Raw genomic sequence first — 25,118 nt, forward strand, 5'->3', positions numbered from 1 at the left:
TATTTTTTATTTTTACAGTTTTGGTTTTTCAAAACAGGGTTGCTATGTATAGCCTTGGTTATCCTAGAACTAGCTCTGTAGACCGAGCTGGCCTTGAACTCACAGAGATCTACCTGCTGATCTCTCCCAAGTGTGAGTATCAAAGGCATGGTTATTTTTTTGAGACAGGGTCTCTCTCTACTCTTGACTGTCCTGAAAACTGTTATGTAGGCTAGGCTAGCCTCAAACTCACAGAGATCCTCCTGCCTCTGCCTCCCAAGTGCTGGGATTAAATACATGCGCCACCATGGCTGACTTCCAGGATGTATTTTACAATGTTCTTGGGTCTAAGCAGACCCCTTTCAGGCCCACATTAAAACTGCAGCTCACAACTGTCTTTAAACACCTGTTCTGGGGTATCAGACACCCTCACACAGACATACATGCAATCAAAATACCAATGTGTATAAAATAATTAATTAATTTAAAAGATGCTCCAATTGTGTTTAAAACATTTCTTAGACATAAAAAAAGAAAAACCCACAGTCCCTGTTCTACAACTGATGTCCCCTTGACCAAAGGCTCCCAGAGCACCTGGAAACTCACAGCCCTTCGGACCATTCCGGTGCACATTCAGGGCCTCTACGCTCTGCCCAGAGCAAACAGCCAGCTCTTTGTCTTGACACCTGTCTTACTTTGGGTCTTATTGCTATGACCACAGTAACTCTTATAAAGGAAAACACTTAATTGGCGCTGGCTTACAGGTTCATAATCATCATAGCGGTAAACACGGCAGCGTGCAGGCAGACATGATGCTGAGGGAGTCAAGAGTCATACATCTTGATCGGCAGGCAGCTGAAGGAGACCATCATTGACATAATTTGAGCAAAGAAGACCTCAAAGCCCGCCTTCACAGTGACTCATTTCCTCTCCCAAGGCCACACCCACTCCACCAAGGCCACACCCACTCTGCCCAGGCCACGCCCAGGCCACCAAGGCCACACCCACTCCACCGAGGCCACACCTCCTTTTTGTACCACTCCCTGTGGGCCAAGCATTTAAACATGTGAGTCTAGGGGCCCTTTCCTTTTCAAAACACCACAGCTCCCAAGTCACAGTCCTTGATCAGCTATACATTTTAAAGCCCGGGGTCCTGCTTGGATGCTCCTCTGAGGTAGCGTGGGTCCTCTCTTCACCCAAATATCACCATCCCTGGCTACAGTAGTTAATGGGCTCCTCTCACTCTGATGTTTAAGCAAGATCCTTAGCCTGTCATGTTGAGAATAGGTGGGGTGCAGAGGGAGGATGCTCGGGAGCCCATTGAGTCATCGAGGTGGTATCCCACCTACTTAGACCACTGGGACGCTTTGCCTACGCGGCGGTTGATGGATGTAGCACGCACCATAGGGTGCTCCTTAGTTCTTTTTCTGTTGCTGTGTAGAGTCACCATCACCAAAGCAACTTACAAAGGGGAGGATTTACGCTGGGCCTGTGGTTCCACAGGGTTAGAGTTCATGATGGCAGACTGGGGGAGGCGTTCTGCATGCAGGAGTCGCAGCTGAGAGCTCACATCTCAATCCCTAAGTCTCCTGAAACCCCAAAGCTTGCCTCCTCCAGCAAGGCCACACCTCCTAGGTCTCCCCAAACACCCACCACTGGGAATTCTGGGATCAAGTATTCAAATGGCTGAGATTTGCTGGGCTGTTTCCTTGAAGTCCACAGGATTCTTCCTTCCCTCTTCCCTGGAAGGTAACCTTGCATCAAGGTGGCTGTCACGAGAAAGTGGTTTTTCTGTCTGTCTGTGGTTTGTTTTCTGACTTCATCGGACTTAGGTTTTGAGGTGTGTGCCTGAAGGTGACCCCTGAGTGCGCTACAGGAAAGAAGTACCATTTATTGGACAGAACCTTGGAGTACCCTTTTGCTTCAAGGGCTTTGTGATGACTTGGTTATTGGGAGCTGACTTGACTAACCACCTTCCATGCGTGGTAAAAGCGTGATGGTTGGAGAAGCCATTCAACGTCCTGACTATAGATGTTTTGGGATACGCTAGTACATTTGCGATACATGTGCAGGCTGTGTCACAGTTGGTAGGTGGTGCCGGCTCCTGCCACCAGGTCGTGACATATCTATGGACTGTCCAGAGGGCAGAGTAAGTATGGTTCATATTGCCACCAGTGAGGGCTTCCTGTTGTTGCTTTTGTAGACATTGAGAAGAGCAGAGAGATCCCTTTTACCCAGTGAAGTAAGAAGCGTGCCCAGGAGAGGAGCGCTCTGAGCTGAGCATTAAAATAAGAAAATAAGATTGTCTCCCCTCCCTACCAGATAACACCAGGCTGGCCTTGAACTCAGGGCCTCAGGCATGCTAGGCGAGCATCTGCCAACCGAGCCACATCCCTAACTCATGTTGACTGTTTCTGGCTGCCTGGGTGCCCTGAGCTGTGGGGAAGGGGGTGTGGGTGAGGTGAGAAGGAAGAAGGTTGAGCCCTATAAGGCTCTCATCCCTAGGGTCTCCAAGCTGCTATCCCAGAATTCCCCATTCTCTCCTACCATCAGTACAGCCCTGGCCCTGTGTCTAAGTGCTCCTGCAGTGGCCCGAGTCCGGGACTTTCAGTCCCCAGGGTCAGATGTACAGGGTGTACCGCAGCAGGGAGCATGGCCTTGTGCTGTGTTGGGCTCATGGTAATGAGCTATCAAGGCTGAGAGGAAGTAGGTTCTTGGCAGCCCCTAACATCCAAGGACCACTTCCAGGGAGGCAGGGCAGAGGGCTGAAGAGAGCTGGGATGTGTGTGTGTGTGTGTGTGTGTGTGTGTGTGTGTGTGTGTGGTGGGGGGTGGGAGTGTTAGGGGAAATGGAGGACAGGGGCTGGGGGCAGAGGGGAAGGTGATTTGCTCTTGCCAGTCCCCTCCTTCCCATAACCATCTCCGTGGTTTTCACATTAACATGATCCACTTTCCTGTCCAGAAGAGGTTTTCTGTGGAGAGCCTTCTTTAGGCCCAGAAGCCTCTCAGGCTGTGTCATCTTTCAGATTTACCCTTCTCAGGTGCATGTGGTCAAACTCAGAGCCTCCTTCCAGGCGTCCCCCAGTGGACCCTCCCTGGACATCCCAAGGACAAAGAAATTGCTGCGTCTTGTCTCAGTGTGCGGCTGGGTTCTTAGGACTCCCACCTGTCTGCCTGGGCCTCCCTTTGTTGCATGGTCATGGTGGTTCTTGATTAGAAATTCCACTGGGCCCTGACTGGACTGAATAACTGGTTTTACAAACCTCCCAGCCTCTCTCCCTCGCTGTCTGGAATGCGCTGGGTGCGTGGGGAGTCTTTGAAATCAACTGTCTGCCAACAGGAGGGTAGAACATGGTATGCACTCTGCTTCCTGGGCGGGCTTGTTTTGTGAAGACCGTAGCTCTCACCCCTGGGCCACTTCAGGATGGGTACAAGATGCCCCCTGAAGTTTCTATCTAGCGCAGGAGGGAGGCAAAGAGCCCTGTTCTTAAATAAGACGTACATAAAGGAAACCCACAAGCCAGGCAGAGTTGCAGGATGGACGAAAGGGAGGCAAGCTACCCGCACCCTGGCCTGCACAGAACTGCACTCAGGGAAGTGAGGCTCCCCTCCCTAAGAGGCACCAAGAACTGCCCTTTTGAGAAGAGTTTCTAATTAGGTAAGGGAATGTGGGGGTGGGGGTGGGGCATGGATCTGGCCTGAACTGGTTTTGAGTGAGGTCACAGTGAGTCAAACTGTTCTCCTCGTGAACTTTTAGGGATCGTCCCCTCTGGCCATCTTAGGCATCTTCTGTGGATGAAAGCAGGTGAAACCCAAGCCTGTCAGTCAAAACAGAAAACCACCTGGGCTCTTCCCCCTAGCAACCAAACTCCTTCTCTCGGACCCCATCAAAGGACACCTCAAAAGAAAGCCAGGGCCTTTGAGAGAGCCATTTGATTCTGCACGGCTTGGCATCATAGTTGGCTGGTTCTCTCACTTGGTTTCTGGACAGTGTTTCCTTGCTACTCTGCTGTCTGTTTTTTCTTTTATTTCAATCATTTGATTAAGATGCTAAGATCCTAGAATCACCTGATCTTGATGTAACACTGGTAACGGACGCTCAGGGTCCTCCTCAGCTACGTAGTTAGCACCAGGCCAGCCTGGGCCACATGTGACTCTGCCCCAAAATAAAATAAGGAGCCCGTAGTGATAGATCAGTGGTTAAGGGCACTGGCTGCTCTTCAGAGGACCTACGTTTGATGGGCATCACCCACATGCCAGCTTGCAACCGTCTATAACTACAGTTCTGGGGGATCTGATTTCCTCTTCTGGCTTCCTTGGGCATCTGGCACATAAGTGGTCCACAGACACACATGTAGCCATGTTGTGGCTAGCCCTGGGCTTGTATTTTGATGCTAGTTCCACTACTCAGAGGGGCTGCAGATGAACCTTCAGAGGAGCCTTCTGAACCTTCTCCCCACCTTAACTTTTAAAATAAAGGCTTGAGCCAATGATTGGGCAGGAGGAAAGGGGAGGAGCCATGGGGGGGAATCAACAGAATGGGAGGAGCTACGGGGGAATCTTCAGAGAGGCTCTTCGGAGAGAGAAGCTCGTGGCCTGGAGAAACCGAAAGTGCTATGGGATAATAAAGATGGAAATAGAATAGTGTAGTGGGAGATCTGCCCAATCTAGACTTCCAGCTTGTTTTGTTACTGATTGAGTTGAGATTTCTTTTACGGGGGAATTGGGTTGGAAACAAAGTAGCAACATAGACAAGACACACATATGCATAAAGAATATGTTCTGTTATGGCACAGGCTGTATTTTACTATTTGACAGGTAAGTAACAGGAACCAGAGTAAGGATGTGCCGTCACCAAGGCAGGCCCAGAATGCTAGAGCCTATCTCCTGCCTCTATCTGTTCCCTCCTGCTCTATATGGAAGAGAGGCTGGGACAGAAGCATGGGGACACACTGTCTTCCATCAGTGACAGGCAGCAGTACTGTTATGTCGCCTCCATTTGTAAGACTGGAGAGTATATTGCAGTTAGAGGTAGCATTAGTCCGCGCTGCAGTACTATAGCAAGTTACCTGAGCTAATCAACTTGGGAAGAGGAAAGGTTCATTTGGGCTCACTGTTTCGGGAGTTCTGGGCCATGATCTAATGGCATAGTTGCTTTAGGGCCTGGGATGAGGCAGTCCATCATGGAGGGAGCACCCAGGAAGAGGAAGAGGAAGGGACTAGGGGTCAACTGTTTGCTTCAAGGGTGTGCATTCGCTCAGCAAGCTGGACCACCTCCTCAAGGCTTGGCCCACCTCCTCACGGCTCCACTAGCTCCCAGCAGCCCCACCCTGGGGAGCAAGCCTTTACTGCCAGAGCTTTACTCCGAGAGACACTTTAAAAGAAGGAAGACATGACTTTTCCCTGCAGCCCATGTAACAGAGACTCCCTGAAAACATCCACCGGACAGACATTTGCTCCCGATCTGATTTTGATTCCTTGGGCCCCATGCGAAGCCAGACAGTTCACCTGGAGCACAGCAAGGAGCCTGTAATGTGGATTAGGGTTGGAAACGGACCTTACAGACTCCTGGAAAGCTGCTCCAGCCGGAGTGAGCCAGCCAGGCGCCCACCAGATACATCCTGAGGACCTACAGGTGCCGGGCACCACACAGGAGGGCCTGTTTCCCAGCAGCTTCACACAGCCGGGCCTGTCTCTGCCCATGAGAGAGCTGAGCTCCAGGCTGGCTCTGAAAGGACCCAGTTCATCCTGGACAACAGGGCCCCTCCACAGAAGGGCAAAGAGGCGGCCTGGTCCCACAGTCTAAGGCCTGGCCCCAGACCGCCAGCTGCGTGTTCTTTTCCCACCGTGTCCCAGTTGTGCACGGCCTGTGTGCCCCTACCCTATGCCTGTTTAGCTGAAGCCGTCCCGTTTGACAAATGAGCTGTTTGCTTCCTGGGCTGGAGCTGGGGTGGCTGGCTGCCTGGGGCAGGGCTATAATTAGCGAAGGAGGGGACCGGATTGTACGCTGGCATTGACTGATGGCTTTCGACCCAGTTGGGTAAATTGATGTCTGCAGAGATGTAAATATCACTTGGAAAATGTGAAATTCCCAAGAAGATTCATGCCAGCTTCTTGTCCTGATCAGTGATGCTCCGAACACCACCTGCTCAGGGAGCCTGGGTTAGCCTGTGCTGGGTTAGCCTATGCTGGTTTAGCCTGTGCTGGGTTAGCCTGTGCTGGGTTAGCCTGTGCTGGGTTAGCCTGTGCTGGGGTAAGGACAGTGTGAAGGGTGACACCATCTTTTTTTTTTGTTTGTTTGCTTTTGTTTTTGTTTTTTGTTTGTTTTTTGGATTTGGTGTTTTTCGAGACAGGGTTTCTCTGTGTAGCCCTGGCTGTCCTGGAACTCACTCTGTAGACCAGGCTGGCCTTGAATTCAGAAATCCGCCTGCCTCTGCCTCCCAGAGTGCTGGGATTAGAGGTGTGCGTCACCACCGCCCGGCCAACACCATCTTTGACCTTAAGGGATAGGCCTATGATGGCAAGGTGTGTGGTGGTGAGGGAGTCAGGAGGCTTTCTGATCTGCTGTGGGATCTTTGCCCAGGCTTTGGTGGACATGGGCTCTTGCTAGCTTAGCAAGGAGATATAATGGTGTCTGATTGGGGTGGGGGAGGTGGGGATGTGATCAGGCCAAGGGAAGTTTGGTTTTACTTCTAGCAAGGCTGTCCTGGAGTGGTCCCAGGGTTCCAGGGAGCTTGTAAAAATAAAAGAATCTGCCTGTCATCCTTCTGCAGAGGGCCGAGATTGGCTGTGTCTGAAATTGTCCCACAGATCTGGGATTTAAAGGATGAATTTAAAGACCAAGCGTAAGCAAAGACTCAGGCAGGAAGGAGGGGTGGGGACAAGCTTGGGGTCCGGGAGTGGATAGGAGGGCGGCGAGCAGAGGGGAGATACCAGGGCCCAGAGCCCACCCTGTAACACCAGGATGCCTACAGCTTTGCAGAACATATGGAACCAATCCTGAAAGCACGATCGCAGATGGGCCGTACAGTTCAGCTACAGGATGAGACTCAAACTTTTTCCCAACAGATTCCATGAAGCCCCACCCACTCCTCCCCTCATAAACACTGGGTCCCAGCCTATTTGATCGCCTCCATGCCTGGACTCTGACAACTCCTGGGCTCTGTGGAACGTCACTGTCTATGGCTGTAGGAATGTTTGATTCCCCAGTTTGCAGACTGTTTAGGAAGGATTAAGGGGTGTGGCTTTGTGGGAGGAGGAGTGGTATCACCGGGAGAAAGGCTCTGAGGGTCCAGAAGCCCATGCCAAGCCCAGCCTCACTGTCTTCCTGTGAAGTGCATCCAGAGGTCTGAGGTGTCTCAGGCGTGACCCACCCAGGGTTAGGATGCTGCAAGCAGCCCTGTGGGTGTGGAGTCATTTGGGCAGGTGGTCAACCACTGAATTATATCCCCAGCCACTTCAGACGTTTTTTTCTTAAGTCAGGGTTTCATGTAGCTCATGCTGGCCTCAAACTTGTTTTATAACCCTGGATTCTTGTTCTTTCTTTCTCTTAGATTCCCACTATTGGGAGAGCAGGACTTACCTTTTCTTTTCTTTTCTTTTCTTTTCTTTTCTTTTCTTTTCTTTTCTTTTCTTTTCTTGTCCTTTCCTTTTCTTTCCTTCCCTCTTCCTCTCTCTCCCTCTTCCTTCCTTCCTTTCTTCCTTTCTTCCTTTCTTCCTTCCTTTCTTCCTTCCTTCCTTTCTTCCTTCCTTTCTGTCTGTCTGTCTGTCTGTCTTGATAGGGTCTCATGTAGCCCAAGCTGTTCTTGTTTGATCCCTTTGCCCCAAAGTTTCCTTGTTTTGGCTAACCTGTTCATATGGAACTTTTGGCTAATTCCAGCCATGCCGTTAACCTTCCTGGTCATGTATACCTTCTTTCTAGATGAGGAGGTGGGTCTCAGTAAACCAGGGTGTGGCAAGTCTTTGCAAACCAGGAAGACTCTGCTTAAAATGGAAGAGGACTCTGGGTCCAAGAGAGCTGGTTTTCTGGTGATCCTGTCAGCTGTTTCTGTGTCACAGAGGCGTGGCTCCTGGCATGCCTGTCACTTCTCTGAGCTCAGGCGGAAGCAGGCACTTCCCTGAACATAGGATAGCCTTGGCATTATGTGAGGTTACCATAGGCTGTAAGGAGCTTTTTATGGTCACTGAAAGGCAGGAAGTCATTGTGGGGCAGCCTTTGGGCTTCTCTAGGCGGCGGCCACCCGCCGGGCTCGCTGGGTCCGCAGCATAGCTCGCCAGCAGCATAGCTCGCCAGCAGCATAGCTCGCCAGCAGCATAGCTCGCCAGCACCGTCAGGACTATCTCTCATCTTTCTCACTTTGGACATGGCTTCTGTTATTCTGCCCTGCTGTTTTCTGTGGACTAGAGAGGGTCACGGAGCGAATGGCCTCTCCCCACCCTCCATAATATACAGCTGTGGTGCCAGAATCCTTGGTTGTGCAGACTTGGGGGAAGTGATATCTAGCCTTGAGGTCTGCAGGGAAAGTGCAGCCCACGTTCCTTTAGCAGACATGGGGTGTCGATGCTGACCTTAGGGAGGTGTCTTAGTTTGGGTTTCCATTGCTGTGAAGAGACACCATGACCAAGGCACCTCTTACAAAGGAAAACATTTAACTGGGGCTGGCTTACAGTTTCAGAGGTTCAGTCCATTATCATCATAGCAGGAAGCATGGCAGCGTCTAGGCAGGCACGGTGCTGGAGAAGGAGCTGAGAGTTCTACATGTTGATCCGAAGGCAGCCAGGAGGACACTCTTCTTCTACAGGCAGTGAAGAAAAGGGTCCTTCCGCCCTGGGCAGAGCTTACATAGGACCTCAAAGCCCACCCCTACAGTGACACACCTACTTCAACAAGGCTACACCCACTCCAGCAAGGCCACACCTCCTAAGTGCTGCTCTCTGGGCCAAGCATAATCAAACCACCACAGGGGGTAAAATAAAGGCCAATGAGTTAGCTCACTGGGTAACTCTGTGGTACCTGCCATGAACCTGGTTACTTTCCTGAGTGCAGTATTCAGTTTTCTTATGGTGGAAGTTGTCTTCTGACTTCCACAGGCTGCCTTCTCCCCAAATAAGTAAATAAATGTATTACAAATTTTTAAAAATAATTTATATTTAATACTAGTAAGCACAAATCCCAGAGTGATGGTGCATGCAGTAATCCCAGTACTTGGGAGGCAGAGGTAGGGAGATTAGCAGTTTAAGGTCTTTCTGGATTACACAGCAAGTTCAAGGCCAGCCTGGGCTATGTGAGATTGTATATCAACAAAACAAACAAATGAAACACACCCCCTCCAACATACTTATAAGCATAAAAAGAGAAAAAAATAAACCAGGAAAAAAAATCTGAGGAGTTTCATGGGGAGGAATCTCCCTTTCCATCATTAAAAATTAAATACTTTTTATGGTGTGTGTGTCTGTGTGTGTGTCTGTGTGTGTCTGTGTGTGTGTGTGTAGTGGTTAGGGAGAGAGAGTGGGAGAGAGTCTTCATGTAGCCCAGGCTGACCTCGAACCCCTGACTTAGCTTCCTGAGAGGTACAAAGACAAGCATGTGGATGACGACAATCGGGGACTTCCAGTGTTTAGTGTTGTGGCTCCTCAAGGCTTCCTGAGGCTGGTAACAACTGAACACACTCAGGGAAGCGTTTGGGGGAGCGTGCATGGGATGTCCCGGGGGAAGCATGATCTGCTAAGGGGGAACATGTGCTGAGCCCATGTGGCTAAAGCACGTACCCTGTCTCAGTGTTAAAATGCTAGTAAGGAGAGAGTGTACTTAACCCCCCCTAGAAATCTCTCCTGTTCTGACCTTCAGCCTTTTCAACAGTCATTCTGAAGGGAAATTCCTCGTTTGTGATTTTATACCGAGTGACATGTCTGTCCCTGAGCAGCTGGGATTTGTCCCCGGAGTGGCATGCCTGTTGAGTATACACAGCAGTGACCCTGTGCCCCCACCTTTCTAGAACATCCATCTTTATCATCTCATAAGACCCGTCAACAAACTGTGGGGTGAGCAGGACTGGAGTCAATGTGTCCATGCCCATTACTCAGATGAGAATGTAGACTCCTGGTGGATGCCTGTCTCAGGGCGGAGACTCAAACCCATGTTCTCTGACGCTGAGGGCAGTGGCAAATCCCTGGTTCACCAGCGCTGTCCTTGAGAGTTGGTATCGGTCTTCAGGGGCTTTTATAACACGCCACCACAGAGTTCTTCCTCACAGTTTGTGGGTCAGAGCCTAAGAGTAAGTTCTTGGCAGAGCCCCAAGCCCTCTCCCTGGCCCGCAGGGGGATGTCTTCCTTAGGTATCTTCCTGAGTCCTTCCTTCTGTGTGTTTATCTGTGGTAATCTCAATACCTCCTTCTCATTCCTCTTCAGTCAGGGTCTTGTGTGTCCCAGGCTGGCCTCAAACATGAATGTATCCAGAGAGGATGTAACCCCTGGATCTCCTGCTTTTACCTGTCCAGTGCATAAACCACCACCCAGTTTATGCCGTGCTGGGAATCGAACCCAGGGCATCTGCAGCCTAGGCAAGCACTCTACCAACCTGGCTGTTCTCCCAGTCTGTAGCTCCTTACAATGACACTCATGGGTTAGAACCACCTCCGTGACTTCCTTTAACTTTTGAGGTCCCAGCTCCAAATACAGTCACATTGTGACATTTGTGAGGGAACATAGCCAAACAGTGGAGTCCCTTGTGTATAGTCCTCTGGGGGAGCCCGTGTCTATGGCTGCTACCACAGTCTCAGAGAGATCCTTTAGGTGAGGTCGAGTAGTTGTCTGACATCTTTCTCCTATCTCAACCTTTGCTTTTTATTTATAGTATTTATCTGTCTGTCTGTCTTCTGTCTGTCTGTCTGTCTAGCTAGCTAGCTAGACATCCATTCATCCATCCTATCGATCTTATCTATGCATCCATCCATCTACCCATCTGATCTATCGTATCTATCTATCATCCATCTATCCATCCTATCTTATCTATCTATCTATCTATCTATCTATCTATCTATCTATCTATCTATCTATCTATCTATCTGTCTATGTATCTATCTATCCATCCTATCTATCTGTCCATCCATCCTATGTCTGTCTGTCTGTCTGTCCATCCATCCATCCACCCACCCACCCATCCTGTCTGTCTGTCTGTCTATCTATCTATCCATCTATCTATCCTATCTTATCCATCCATCCATCCATCAATCCATCTATCAGTGAGAGACAGGGTCTCTTGTAGGCCAACTGCCCTGAACTTCATGTGTGGATGGTTTTGAACTTCTGATTTTCCTTCTGTAGACCAGGCTGGCCTCGAACTCAGAAATCCACCTGCCTCTGCCTCCCAAGTGCTGGCATTAAAGGCGTGCGCCACCACTGCCCTGCCCCGCCCCTGACCCTACTTCTAAGTGCTGGGGTTATAGCTGTCCACCGCCGCTCAAGGTCTCTGCTCAGCAGTGGATCGAGGAGCTCCTCCTGCGCACCAGGCAAGCATGCTCCAATTGAACTAGTACACCTCCATAGCCCATCTTCTATTTTCTGTGCAGCTGATTGGGGGCCTGGTCCTGTCGGTGGGGATCTACGCAGAAGCTGAGCGGCAGAAATACAAAACCCTCGAGAGCGCCTTCCTGGCCCCGGCCATCATCCTCATCCTCCTAGGGGTGGTCATGTTCATCGTCTCCTTCATCGGGGTGCTGGCTTCCCTGCGAGACAACCTGTGCCTTCTCCAGTCGGTAAGGCAGTCCTCGCAGCCCTCATGGTACATAGGGGACTCTGAGAAAGTCGAAGAGCCTGTCCCTCTGCCCAGGCTAGCTCAATTCCTTCACCTTTCCCACAATCCAGCTGCCCCAGAACATGTCCTGAACCAGTCGTCACCGGGGCACAGTGGCCCAGTCCACCCCGGCTGCTTCACATCAGCGTGTGCATCCGACTTGAAAACTGCTGTCACAGAGGTGCTGGGATCTCTGTGCTCTGCGGTGTCATGGGAGAAATGGCAGTCAGCTGAAAGCAAGCAAAGCCAGGGCGTGGGGGTGAGGGTGTGGTGCGGTGTGCTGAGTCATCAGGCTCAGCACCACCAGGCAAGGCTGGGCAGTCTGTGTTGCCACCTCCTGCTACCTCGGGTCACCCTCAGCCTCAGAGGCCTTATTGCTGAGCCCAGGGCATCTCTCTCGGACACTCTGCTCAGAGTCCCAGTACACTGGAGTACTTGACTTGGATCACGTGCCCATCAGGTAGATGGTCAGAGTCAAAACAACCCCTGTCTGCAGCAGGAGGATGACACCCCACTGCTGGGGACACAGTGTGAAGGCACACTTCCTCTGTTACAGGTGTCTTTACCTCAGTAACCCCACCATCCCTCTGAGGTGTCTTGGTACTGCCCAAGGCTGGAAGTTGCTAGAATCAATTCAGTCAGTATCTATTAACCCAGGGTGCTGCCAAGGACAGGGTGGATGGATGGTTCCCTTAGAATAACTAAAGACGGAGTTGGGTGATGTGGGAAGCAGGCCTTGAGGCTCCGCCTCACAAAAACGGCCTGCATGGGCTAAGGCAGGAGGAACCTCAGGGCAGGGTAAGAGAATGGAGTGTGTATCCTCCGAATTCAGGTACCCCTCTGTACTTGCTTGACTAGGGAGCCTCCTCTGAGCTGTTAGGGCTGTGGTGGGGAGTCAGGGACTGGAAATGTTGCCCAGGCCTGCTCCCTCTGGTGCATTAGAGGGAGGAAGACCACTCTCAAAGTGGGGGAAGGGCCCACTGTTCCTCTAGACCCCACTGAAGACCCCTGGGAAAAACATGAGGAGTATCTCATTCCTCATTCTCAATCATTCTCTCGATTCAAGCCTTTTCAAGCACAGCCTTTGTGTTCTCTAGGAGGGCCCACGAGGCCCAGTCAGGGAGGGCTACTGCCTCATTACGGTTGATCTCAGCGCCGGTGGAGAGTGCCTTGCGCCTTCCTGCAAACCCCCCAAATGAATCTCTGCGTCTTGTTTTGCAGTTTATGTATATCCTGGGCATCTGCCTGGTAATGGAACTTATTGGCGGTATAGTGGCCTTGATCTTCCGGAACCAGGTAGGCCTGTGGGTTCATCATTGGCCATATGTGTACCAAGCGCCCAGGGTGTTTGCTCCGGGCTGTACCCAGGGTGCTGCGGTGTGCGGGACAGACAGATGGTTCTTTTAAGAACAGTTAGGTGAGCTGGGACGGCCCAGGCCATGCAGCTCTGCGCATTGAAAAGTGGCCAGGAGGATGGACAGAAGCAGGCAGAAGCTCTGGGCAGACTGTTAGAAGGCTGTGGATGGGCGTCTGCTTGGCCGGTGGGGTAAGGTGTGGAGGAGGAAGATGGAAGGCAGGGCTGGCTGGCTGGCTTGGGGTGTCCGTAGGTCCTCAGAGGGCGAGGCCTAGGTGCTCTGGGTGACTTTGAAAGGCAGTGAGTTGTTAGAGATGTATGCAAGGAAGGACTTTGCCTGACTCATGTCCGGCTCACTCTAGCTGCCTGCCGAGTGGAGAACAGGCAGTAGGAAGTAAGGGTGACACGGGAGGCTGTGACAGTCACCCAGAGAAGAAGGGATGGCGGCTCAGATGGCAGTGAAGGTGAATGTCCCCAGACCACAGATGGAGGGGTTTGGGCCTGCACATACAACTGGGGGAGGGGCAGGTTGAGTGATAACTGACACCCAAGACCCAGCAGTGTCTGCAAAATGAGGACCCCGTTTACGGGCGCAAACCTTGGAGCTCCAGGTCCTCAATGGATGGTTCCGGCCATGCTAATCCCGGTGGTTCTCAGCCTCCCTGATGCTGCAGCCCTTCACTACAGTTTCTCATGCAGACCCCTCCCCTCCCAGCCAGAAAGTTGTTTTTGTTGCTACGTCATAACTTTAAGTTTGCTAGTTATAAATCATAATGTGAATATTTTTGGAGATAGAGGTTTGTCAGAGGGGTTGCAACCCATAGGTTGAGAGCCTCTTTACTAGACCCTCCTTGGCATTTCTTGTCCAGGGTCCCATCATGATGGGGTAGAGCTGTCCTCTGATTAGGGTATTGTCTTTGGGATGCTGGGATGGAACCCAGGACCTTGCACATGCTGGGCAAGAGGCCTACCATTGCTGCACACAGGGCTCTGTCTTTCCTCCTGTAATCTTCTGTCTTCTTCTTCCTTGGGTGCTGTTATGGGTAGGGTTTGAGCAAGGTCTGTTTGCAGAAACCTAGGTTTCCTGTCCATTCACCCCGCAGGTCCCAGACATCTTGGTCCCTGGCCTTCTGAGTACTGTTAAGGCTGTGCCTCAGCAGGAGACAGAGGCAGGCAGATCTCTGTGAGTTTGAGGTCAGCCTGGTCTACATAGCCAGTTCCAGGACAGACAGGGCTATGTAGAGAGACCCTGTCTCAAGACAACAAGAATGCACCTCAGGCTGCAGGCAAATCATGTCAGAAACTTGTTGAAAGTTGATCCCAAGTCACCAATTGGTGTCTAAAACCCTCAGAAAACATTATGTCTGATCCCACATGAGCATGGTAGTTTTCTGACCCAGGAAAAAATAGAAACAGTGGGACCTGAGCCTAAGCAAGTCTAACCTACTGAGGACCTCAGGGTCTGCTTCCTAGTGGGTGAGTTCCAAAGGTTGCAGGGGAGAGGGACAGTTCCCATGGTATTGATGGAGAGTCAGCAATGCCCAGGGGCTAACCCCCCCACGTGTGTGTGTGTGTGTGTGTGTGTGTGTGTGTATGTGTGTGGCTTGTTTTCTGAGAAAGGGACTCTATAATCTGGTAGCCTCAATCTAGTTATGCAACAAAGATGTACAGCCTATGATTGTAGTAGATTTTTTTTTTATCCTGATCCAGGGTTTCTACCCCGTCTCCTCTGACCAGTTAGTTCCTGGATAAAATGCACACACAACCTTTATATTTACAATAATCTTTAATCAGCACAAAAGCTGGGCAGATACCGACCCTCTATGCTATTAGAATCTACTTATTTATTGATAACCCTGATTTATTACTTACTTATGTTAACTCCAATGGGCCAGCCCTCCGCACCATGTGCCATGTTTTCCTGACTCCTAACCCATGGCCTCTCTCTGTTCCTTTTCCCCCTTTATTTTTCTCCTCAGACCTCCAAGCCAGGGAACCCTAAACCCCACCTATATTTCTTCTGCCCAGCTACTGGCTGTCGGCATCTTTCTTCACCAATCAGAAATACCTCGGGGGCAAGTTCACACAGCATTCCTTGGATCTATGGGCAGTGTAGACTCTCTTGTCTCTAGGGCAGCAACCAGGGTCTTGGGGCCTGAACTTAGCATTACAATAATACAGAGCAAAAGACCAAACCTCAATAGCCTACTGCCTGCATTTCCCAAGTGCTGGGATTTGTGATACCGGCGCCCCAGGCCCTTAAATTGTTTGTTTGCTTCTTTTTTCCCCCTGCTTTTTATACCATCTACTCTGAGCTGGCAGGAGTGAGGTTCTGGTTCATTTCCCAGCAGCCTTGAGTAGAGAGAGGTATTTACTGCAGTTGTATATAGCTATGGGTTTGGGTGTGATCAGCCCTAGGTTGGCCGGTGCCCTTGCGGGGGTCTAGGTTAGCACTTTCCTGCCTGAGTCCCAGGGCTAGCTCATGGTCAGCACCATTCGCCGCTTTCATAAACCTGCCCTTACCAAGCGAGCTAGTCCTGATTCCCGTGCGCCTCTGCAAGGCTGTCAGATTTGTCAAATCTCAGTGCTCTGTAGGTCAGATGGGGTCATGATGTCACTTCCTTCTTTTAAATGAGGGGCTGAGCTGAGTGACAGGCACTGCCTTGGGAGCCTCTTGGGACCTTCAGGCCTCACAGTTCAGGAAGCCAGGGCCTGGGTCACAAATTACTTTCCTGTTATTCCCACACCCGATCGGCCCCATGGCCCCTGAAATGTGTGTTTCATAGTGTGTGGGGGAAGTGCAAGGCTATCCCTCAACTACTTAGTATGTGTGAGGCTACCTCAGGTACTCGAACCCCTGTCTCAAAAATAAGCATGCCAAAGACCAGGTGTGGTTTAATTCCAGCACTCAGGAAGCAGAGGCAGGTGGATCTCTGTGAGTTCGAGGCTAGCCTTGGCTACAACCAAACAACCAAACAACCAAACAACAACAACAGCAGCAGCACCCAATGTCAGAGCCACAGGAAAGGATGCAGAGGAGGTGTTTGGGAGAAGGTGGCCGCAGCTCCCAGCGTCTCCCCCAGTGTCTCATCCTCCAGGACACTTCCTGCTTAGTTCCCCCCGACTGTCCCGTTGGCTCATTATGGAGACCAATAGGCGCGTGGGCGAGCCTGTCTGAAGATGCTTTAGCGATCTCTTTCAGAGGTTTGCTGCAGGACCCTCTGGAATGATTTACTAGATGAGGATGGCTCAGAGTTGATCTTTGCAGCCTCCCGATTTGGGGAAGATGAATGCTTCTGTGAGAATTGGAACCTATCGGGTTCTATTGTTTTCGGATTTCTTTTTTTTTTTTTTTTTTGGTTTGTTTTTTGTTGTTTTGTTTTGGTTTGGCCTTCCTTGGGGAATAGGGTCTGAGTAAGGAATCAAGAACAAAAGAAAGCTGACATATAAAATAGTGGCACGTGCCTGTAATCCTAGGACTAGGGAGACTGAGGCAGGAGCATTGCTGAGAGTTTGAACTATGTACTGAGTACCAGGTTAGCCAGAGGTATACAGCAAGACCCTATCTCTTAAAAAAATAAAAAAATTCACAAGATACTTATCATAACATTTAAAGTTGTTAGAATACAGAAGACATAGTGGTGCACACCTATAACCCCAGACTTTGAGAGGCTGATGCAGGAGGATTGCAACTTTGAGGCCTATGTAGGTTACAAAGTTAATCCCTATTAAAAAATAAATAAATAAAAGAAAGACCTGAAGCTGGGAATGTGGGGTATGCCTTTAACCCCAGCCCTTGGGAAGCAGAAGCAGGCAGATCTCTGAGACTGAGCCCACTGTGGTACACAGAGTGAGTTCCAGGACAGCCAGGGCTACCCAGAGAAACCAAATCACAGAAAAACTAAAAAATAAAACTAACAAAAAGATCTGGAGAAATTTCCGGAAGCCTGGGAGTACGATGCATTGGTTTATTCTTTCCTTTATGTATATTTTTTCTAGATTCCAAATTTCTCTTTCTCTTCTCCTTCCCCATTGTCCCCTCCTCTCCCCATCTACCCCCCCACCCCCTACGCCCCCACCCCCGTGATGTCCAGAACACCACATTAAGCAACAGCAAAATCAGCAGCAACAACAAAAAACAAACCTCTATGCATACTTCTTCTGGCTCTGATGCAATGTGATTTTGTAAGACAGGAGCCAGGTCAGTGCTGAGCATGGGGGGAAGGAGGAGCTGCTGGGATCTACTGAGTAGGGGAGGTGTCAGCGAGGAGGAGGAGGAGGAGGAGGAGGAGGAGGAGGAGGAGGAGGAGGAGGAGGAGGGGGAGAAGGAAAAGAAAGAGGAGGAGGAAGGGGAAGGAGGAGGAGGGGGAGGAGGGGGAGGAGAAGAGGGGGAAGAGGAGGAAGAGGAGGGAATAGGGAGAAGAGGGTGCCCGTGTGAAGTGCTTCCTCAGGAGAAGGCAGGCTTCTTTAGCCACGGTAGAACAAGCCCAGTGTCCAGCACCATGGCTTGCCTGTTAATTCTGACAGTCTGTTTTGTGCTGAGGGCCGAGCACTGGTCACCGGGCCAGGCTCTCAGGGAACAAGCCTGACACGGCCAAGGCCAGTTAGAGAGAGGTGGATGCTTGGATGCGAGAAGAAACTGCGTCCCCGAGGCTGCTGCAAGCAGGGGGACCCAGCAGTCAGAGCCCAGTGGCTCCTCAGTCTGTGCATGTGGGGGGCGTGGTGAGGAGTCCACCGGGGCCAGCAGAACAATACTCAGAGCCTTGACCCTGGGCGTGCGTGTGGGATTCGGGGACCCCAGAGCCTGAGCTGTATTCTCTATACTTAGTGTTTTCCTAGCTCGCCCTAGGTTTCATCATGAGGGTATCAGGGGTGTCGTAGGTGGCATCAGGGGTGTCGGAGTTGGCAAAACTGAGCAGAAACACCAGAGGGCTTTGGGCATCAGCAGGTAGGTCTCCCATGCCTCTTGCCACCTCTTCCCAATAGAAACAACCACTTTCTGTCTTGGTCAGAGGATGTCTTGGTCATTCCTGATGCCAGGCCAGAGACTGGCAGGCAGTACCACCTTGGTTATCTTACCCTGGTATACCATTGCTAGCCAGCGCTTAGGATGTCTTGAAACCAGGGGCAGGCAGAAGCTGGTGGTTCCACAGTCCCCTTGGCTAAGCACCTCTGACCCACAGCCTAAGGTCTCAGAAACTCTGCACAGCCTGCAAGGACCAGAGTAATTCTATCCCCAGAGGGGCCGGGTCCTGGGGCAGCCAGCCTGAGGGGCACACTCTCAGGTCCCTTCAAAGTTGTCCACCATATGCTACATTCATTGAAAAAAGTCCAAGACTTCCCTGGGGAGAGGCAGAGGCATCTAAGGTGAGAAATGCAGATCTAAAGGCAAATGCTGGAAAGGAAGGTCTACATGGCTTTAGCTGGTGGCTTAACACACTTTGAAAGTCACGTGGCCTTCTGTGTTTCCTTGCTCTGGGTCATGTGTCCCTCTGTGACCTGTGCCAGCAGAACTAGGGAAAGGCAGCTTGCAAGCTGGAGTTGCTCCTGTTGGTGTGACCTGACTGAGGGCTGGGTCTGGGGACAGTGGTCTGGCTGGCCTTTGGGAGCCGAGTTCCCACCTTCTGTGACCTGTCCCAGCTGGGGCATGACCTCTGACTGATTCCAATTCCCTTGAATCGTCATGCTGAGCACTGGGAACCACACAACCTAAGTGTATCATGGGAATTTGTTCCTTCTCCCACCTGTCTTCAACAGCCACAGCCTCCATTGTCAGTGTCCCACTCACAATGCCAGGAAACACACACACACACACACACACACACACACACACACACACACACACACCATTTCAGGGACAGTGCAGGTTTGCAACAGCCAGAACTATGCCAAGGACCACCTCATGTGAGCTGGTGGGGCCCAGGACCCTGTCTGGTCAGGGAGGTACCCTGCGGGGTCTTCTTCCCCAACAGGGAGGGCTAAGGCAGCTCACCAGATACAAATAGGGTCCTCATGAATATGTGGGTCTGCCTGGTCTGTTGGTCTGTCTGAGTGCGGCTAGCATGCACCATACTAGATAGACTTATCGGAGGAGAAAGGGAGGGAGGGAAGGAGGGAGAGAGAAAGATTGTGAAGACCCCACTAGCCTGCTCTGGCCACCTTGCCTCCTGTCCTCATCCTTCCCTGAGGGAAGAGACTCCCTGGAGATCTAAGGATGGCTGAGGGAGAAAGGGCAGGCCACAGCAGGCCAGGTCTCCAGCCCCGGTGCCTGGAGAGCAGAATGGTAGGACTCAGGTCACGTTTCTACCCTCCCGGCCTAGGCAAGTCCCTAACGCGGTATCACCCACAAGCCTGGCTCAGCCAGGGTCACCCCTACAGTGCATCATTCAAGGCTGGTGAGATCTTCCCTTGCCCCACTCAGGTGGCAGACAGACAAGCCTCACCCTGGTGTCCCGTTTCTTATTCATCCCCACTCCGCCCCAGCCATCTGGCCTGTTACCACCCTTCCTCCAGGGAGGAGCAGGCAGGCGAGGTTGGCTGCAGAGACCAGGCTGAGAGCTGGCTGGTCCTGCCCATGCAGTATAGCGACACGGCCACTCAACCCCTGCTCCGGGGTTCAGACCCATGCTCTCCAAGCCCAGGGTTTCTCTTTCCTTTTGGGGTGTGCGCTGCTGCTGGCCATCATGGGGCGGGAGTGAGGTCCTCCAGGCTCCCAAGCCAGCCTCTGCCATCACCTCACTCTGAATATTGCGGGTCTCAGGAACAGGCGGTCGGTCACCCGAGTCTGGACTTCTTAGCTTGTCATGTGGAGTGTGGTAGGCAGTTGGGGGACCTTGGACAAAGTATATTGGTTTCCCAGCTGCAGGTGTCTCAGGTAAAGCCCCAGGATGCTCACACGCGGGGGCGGGGGAGGGGAGGCTACGGCTCTTGCTCGCTGTGAGCCTTAGCACCTCTGGGGACTGAGGCTTCCTCTGTGACCCCATGCGGAGATATGTTTACCACATGCAGAGGTGCCAGTGATACCAGGACCTACCGTGTGACCGGCATCCTCAATCACTTTTGAACCACTTTTGGGGGCTTCAAACTCCTGATGCCTCGAGAAGGCTGACTGTATTTGCCTCCCTGCTTTGTGGATGAGAGAAGGGGGCTTGGAGATTAAGGGGTGTGTCTGGGGTCCGGTGGCAGCAGGGACTGTGCCCTTGACTGCAGGACTTGATGTTCCTGCCCTCTTCGCTTAGTCTCTAAAGCTTAAGTCTGGAAGGTCCCTAGGGTCGGTTCCCCAATGGGAAACCAAACCCCAACAGGGCTGAGGAGCTGGTCCCCGCCACCCCCACAGTACGTCAGGGCACCTCCCCCAGGAATCGTCTGGCTCCTCTGTCCTGTCCCAGAGCCAAGAATGCCCCTTTGTGCCCAGTCTCTGCCTCTGCTCTGAAAGCTTCAATTGTCACAACATGCCTGTGACTGGGCTGCCCACTCACCCGCCCCAGCCGTGCCTGCTGTGGGCTCTTTGTGTTCCTGGGATCTCAGCCCAGCCCGACTGGAAGAGGAGAATGGCATTCCAGCGCTCTTCCGGGTGGAGATTGGCCACGCCCAAACTGGGCGGGGTCTGTGCGGCCTGAGGGTCAGCACCAAGGGATGAAGAAGGGCCCGCGCGCGTAGGGAGGGTGTCAGTGGACCTGGGTTCTAGTCTTGACCAGCCTGTTCTGTGACTCAGGGCGAAGTCTGTTCTCTATTTCCCTTCTTCTCCCAGCCCTATGGTCATCTTCCCCAGGGGGCTCAGTTTCGTTCTTTATAAAGCAAGAGAATGGGGCTTGGGGACCAGTGGAGGATTCCAGCTCACGGCTGTTGCTGTTGCGGGCCAAGGGAGAGAATGTGCGGCAGGAATCAGGAGGGGGAAGGCCCGGACGCAGCACACTGCTTCAGTGCTGGAGCCTGGCAGATCGGCCTGTTGGGGCCTGGACCTTGGAAGTCCGGGGAATGAATGTCCGTGGGCTGGGCAGTCCCCAGGTGCTCAGGGTGGGGTGTCTCGGGGTCCTTCTCCTCAGGTGGGTGGGAACGGTTAGTCTCACCTCTGCGCTAACCTGGACTTCTAGAATAGTCTGAGCCTGACTTCTGATGTGAGATCCTTTTCCTTGGCCATTTCTCCTTCTGTGTAGACCATTGACTTCCTGAATGACAACATCCGGAGGGGAATCGAGAATTACTACGACGATCTGGACTTCAAGAACATCATGGATTTTGTTCAGAAGAAGGTGACCGGGCAGTGGGGCGTGAGGGGCAGAGGGGAGCCCCCAGGACCCCTTGCCCTGGATTCAGGCCTCTGTTCCAGAGAGTGAGGTGAAGGGCCAGCTGACCTGTCCATTCCCGATGGAGGTGGCTAGTCCCTGGATGGCCCTTCAAACATGGGGGAACTCACAGCAAAGCCAGATGTCTCTGGCCACTTTACAGAGCCCCAGGGCTCACCCCCTGGGTGACAAGCATCTTCTTTGAGGACTGGCTAGCCTCCTGGATCCAGTCCCACTAGTGTGGAGAGCTCTATTTCAACATAGGTGGGGAAAATAGTCTCTCCTAATTCCAAATTCCTCCTCTGGGCACCAGACAAGACCCCTCCCTTGTCTCTGACGCATCTTTGAATGTGGCGATAATTGTGTGTCCCCTTGAGACACCGTCTCTCACTCCAAGGCCCAGCCCAGTAGGTGGGTGCAACAGTTATAGCCACCATGAAGTCACCCTGTCCCTGGGCTTGCCCGCCTCCCTCTTAGTCTCAAGGCCTGGATGTCTTGTCTACACCGTGGGACTGACTCTAGCTTCTCCCTTTGCTGTAGCTGAGACTCCCTTGGTTTGTCTATGATGTGCTTAGAGCAGAACCAGTGTGGTGGGGGATGAGGGCATCATCCCCTGGATGAGGGCAGTGATGGTGGAGTCTGGCGACTGGGTGTGCCTGGTCCCCTGTGCGAGCCTTCCATGGAGGCCAGCCTCACCACACCCTAGGCCTTTGACTCTGTGCTTCTCTGTAGAAGAAACAGGTGCAGCTCCTGGGAGATCCTTTTAGGCCTGCAACGTGCCTGCCAGCCCGGGCTGGGAGAGCCGGTCATACTCTGGGTAGATGCTTTTGTTGGAAGCAGCCCCGTAGCTGGCTCGGGGGTTTAATTTCTCCTTGGGCGGGGGTAGGAGGTGACTAATGCTCGCAGGGCCTCGTGCAGAATGCTTCATGCAGGGCTCCTCTTCCAGCCAGAGCCCAGCCAGGCAGAGTTGGCATTGCTCTTTCTAGCAGATAAGCATGCGAGGCCCAGAGAGGGCGACAGCCTTGCCTGTGGCCACACAGCTGCAGTGGTGACGTGGGGATTTGAACGTGTATCCATCTGGCAGCAGAACAAACAACCCGTGTCCAACATAGCAGATAGATGGGCGTTTGTGGAACCTGAGGACAGAGGGACTACGGGGCACTGTGGAGACTTCAGAAGGGTGGTTTTGGTATAATTTGGGTTGTTTTTTGGGGGTGGGGTGTCTCACCCTGTAACCCAGGTTGGCTTCAAACTTGTAGTATTCCTGTTGCTGGGATAGCAGGCCTGCCCGCATGCTTGGCCATAGTTCTTGTCACTTAGCTTCTTGTCTCCCTGGATGATTGTACTTTGTCTGTGAGGAGCCCAGAAGGACTCTGTCCCTGCTAGCCCCCCTACAGAACTGTTCCCTGTCTCCTGCCCCAGGAGCTGGCTCCAGTGTAGAGAGTAGAGGCCAGAGGGGGGAGCTCAGGGGAGAGCCTGTGGTAGGGGTTCAGGTCCTCCAAGGTCAGGGCAAAGCAGGGCTTCCACAGGCCCTGGCTTCTGAGGTTGTCTTCTCCAGCCAGACCCCTGCCTCAGGGGCTTGAATCTGGAGGAGAAGGTGCAGACCAGTTTGCCAGGGACAGACTTCCCTTCCAGTGTCTAGTCACCACCTGGTGTCCAGTTGGAGTGGTCCAGCCTTACTGTGCAAACTTTCCGGAGTGGAGAGCTCACCCTCTTCTTCATGACCTTCATGACCACGCCATTCTTGACAGACAGTTCTGACCTAACAGAGTATAGCCTCACGGGGCCCTGGTACCCCCACCCCACGCCACCCCTGGACACAGACACCCACTAGCCTCCTCTCTTAGCTGGTGCTTCCTGCTGTCTGACCCTGACCTTGGCAATGACCACAGCTCTTCTGTGGTGCTTTTCTCCCTCAGTTCAAGTGCTGTGGCGGGGAGGACTACAGAGACTGGAGCAAAAACCAGTACCACGACTGCAGCGCCCCTGGGCCCCTGGCCTGCGGGGTACCCTACACCTGCTGTATCAAGAACACGGTAACCGCGGGTGCTGGATGTGGGGTCACCCAGTCTGCCAAACCCTGCTCTCACTCGGCCTAAGTGGAGCAGGCACTGGGAGTGGACAGGAGGTGGCGGCCGGGCCGTGTTTCCTTAGCCCAGGGGCTCTGGTGAGGGGGGGGCAACGTGGGTGTGTCAGTGAGTGTCGCTCGAGCCTGTGCCTGTGTGGTTGGCAGGGCTATGCCCGGCATCAGAAAGCCAGAGTGCCCAGCAAGGGCAGCAGGCCCCACCCAGTCGCCCCACCCAGTCGCTGGAGGCAGAGTACAATGCAGGCGCTGTGAGCTCTGGCAGAGGAGCCCTGGCCACAGGGATGTGGTGATGTCAATGCCAGCCACCACTTTGCCCAGCAGGAGCCTCTCAGCTGTCACTTCCCCAGTCATCCGGGATGCTGAGCTGTGAGGTCACCGCCTGTCAGTCCTGATGTGTAACAAGGATGTCAGGAACTGCCCAACTTCTGGACTAGAGCCAAAAAGAAAATCCTGGCAATCACTACACACACACACACACATATAACACACACACATACACACATACATAACACACATACACATACATAACACACACATACACACATACATAACACACACAATACATACAACACATACAATACACACACATATATAACACACACACCACACACACATATAACACATACACACACACCACACACATATAACACACATGTACACACACATACCACACATATACACATACCACACACATAACACACATACCCATATAACACACACATAGACACATACACATATATCACTTACACACGTACATCACACACACACCACACATACACACACATCACACATGCATAACACACACATACACCATACATATAACACCATACATATAACATACATATATATAACACTCACATACACCATATATACCACACACACCACACATACAGCATACACTTACATACACACCATACACATCACACAACACAGCACAGCACACACACCACACATATACGCCCCCCCCCCACTCCTGAAAAGTCTCTTGTTGATGGCTTCAACAGCTGTGCCTACCTCCACCCCACCCCCACCTGTAACCATGGAAACAGAGTACCCGTGGGCAGGGCCTTACCTAGAGTCTGGAACTTTGCCAAGTGAAGTTGCCCTGTGAACCCTGGGGTCTCTGCTGCTCCCCTCCCTTGTCACTGGACCAGTGGCCGCTGGTCCAGCAAAGGCCTCTTACATATGCAGGGACCCAGGCTGGATCCAGGCTGGACCTGAGGCTCCACCTCTCCCCTGTGGCTGAGTTGCGACCAAGCAGGGCCCACACAGTGGTGGGCGTTGTCCTGGGGCCTACTTGGGAAGGAATTTGATGGGGGCCTAGAGCCCAGCATACAGTCCCCAGGTATAAATCAGTCAGCGGCAAGAAGCCCTGGAGGGCGGCCCTTTTGTCAGAGAGGAACTTCTGTGGTTCTTTGGTGGCAAAGCCAGCTTTGAAGGAGCAGGGAAGCGTGGCCAGTGACCCAGCCTTGCCCTCAGGTAAACCACAGCTGGCAGGAGCCCAGTTGTGGTTTGAGCAGTTCCTTTCTGAGAGCCAGTAAAATGGGAACAGCTTGCCTCAGCAGCAGGGTGCCACAGGGGTACCTCTGGCTAAGAGCTTAGATTGCGGCTAGTGGAGGGGTGA

General features: G+C 52.3%; 1 protein-coding gene across 2 annotated transcripts in view; it reads left to right on the forward strand.

The window, feature by feature from the left end:
* Positions 1 to 25,118, forward strand: part of Tspan15 (tetraspanin 15) — a 44,919-nt gene that overhangs the window by 15,404 nt on the left and 4,397 nt on the right. Inside the window, exons 2-5 of one of the 2 annotated variants that reach the window (XM_052164014.1) lie at positions 11,546 to 11,731; positions 12,991 to 13,065; positions 21,280 to 21,375; positions 23,328 to 23,444. In XM_052164014.1, coding sequence (XP_052019974.1) covers positions 11,546 to 11,731; positions 12,991 to 13,065; positions 21,280 to 21,375; positions 23,328 to 23,444 — 474 coding nt within the window. The remainder of the gene's footprint in view (positions 1 to 11,545; positions 11,732 to 12,990; positions 13,066 to 21,279; positions 21,376 to 23,327; positions 23,445 to 25,118) is intronic. The other variant, XM_052164015.1, reaches the window with a different exon arrangement.

The sequence above is a fragment of the Apodemus sylvaticus genome, chromosome 19, assembly GCF_947179515.1.
Source record: "Apodemus sylvaticus chromosome 19, mApoSyl1.1, whole genome shotgun sequence".
Classification (NCBI taxonomy): domain Eukaryota; kingdom Metazoa; phylum Chordata; class Mammalia; order Rodentia; family Muridae; genus Apodemus; species Apodemus sylvaticus.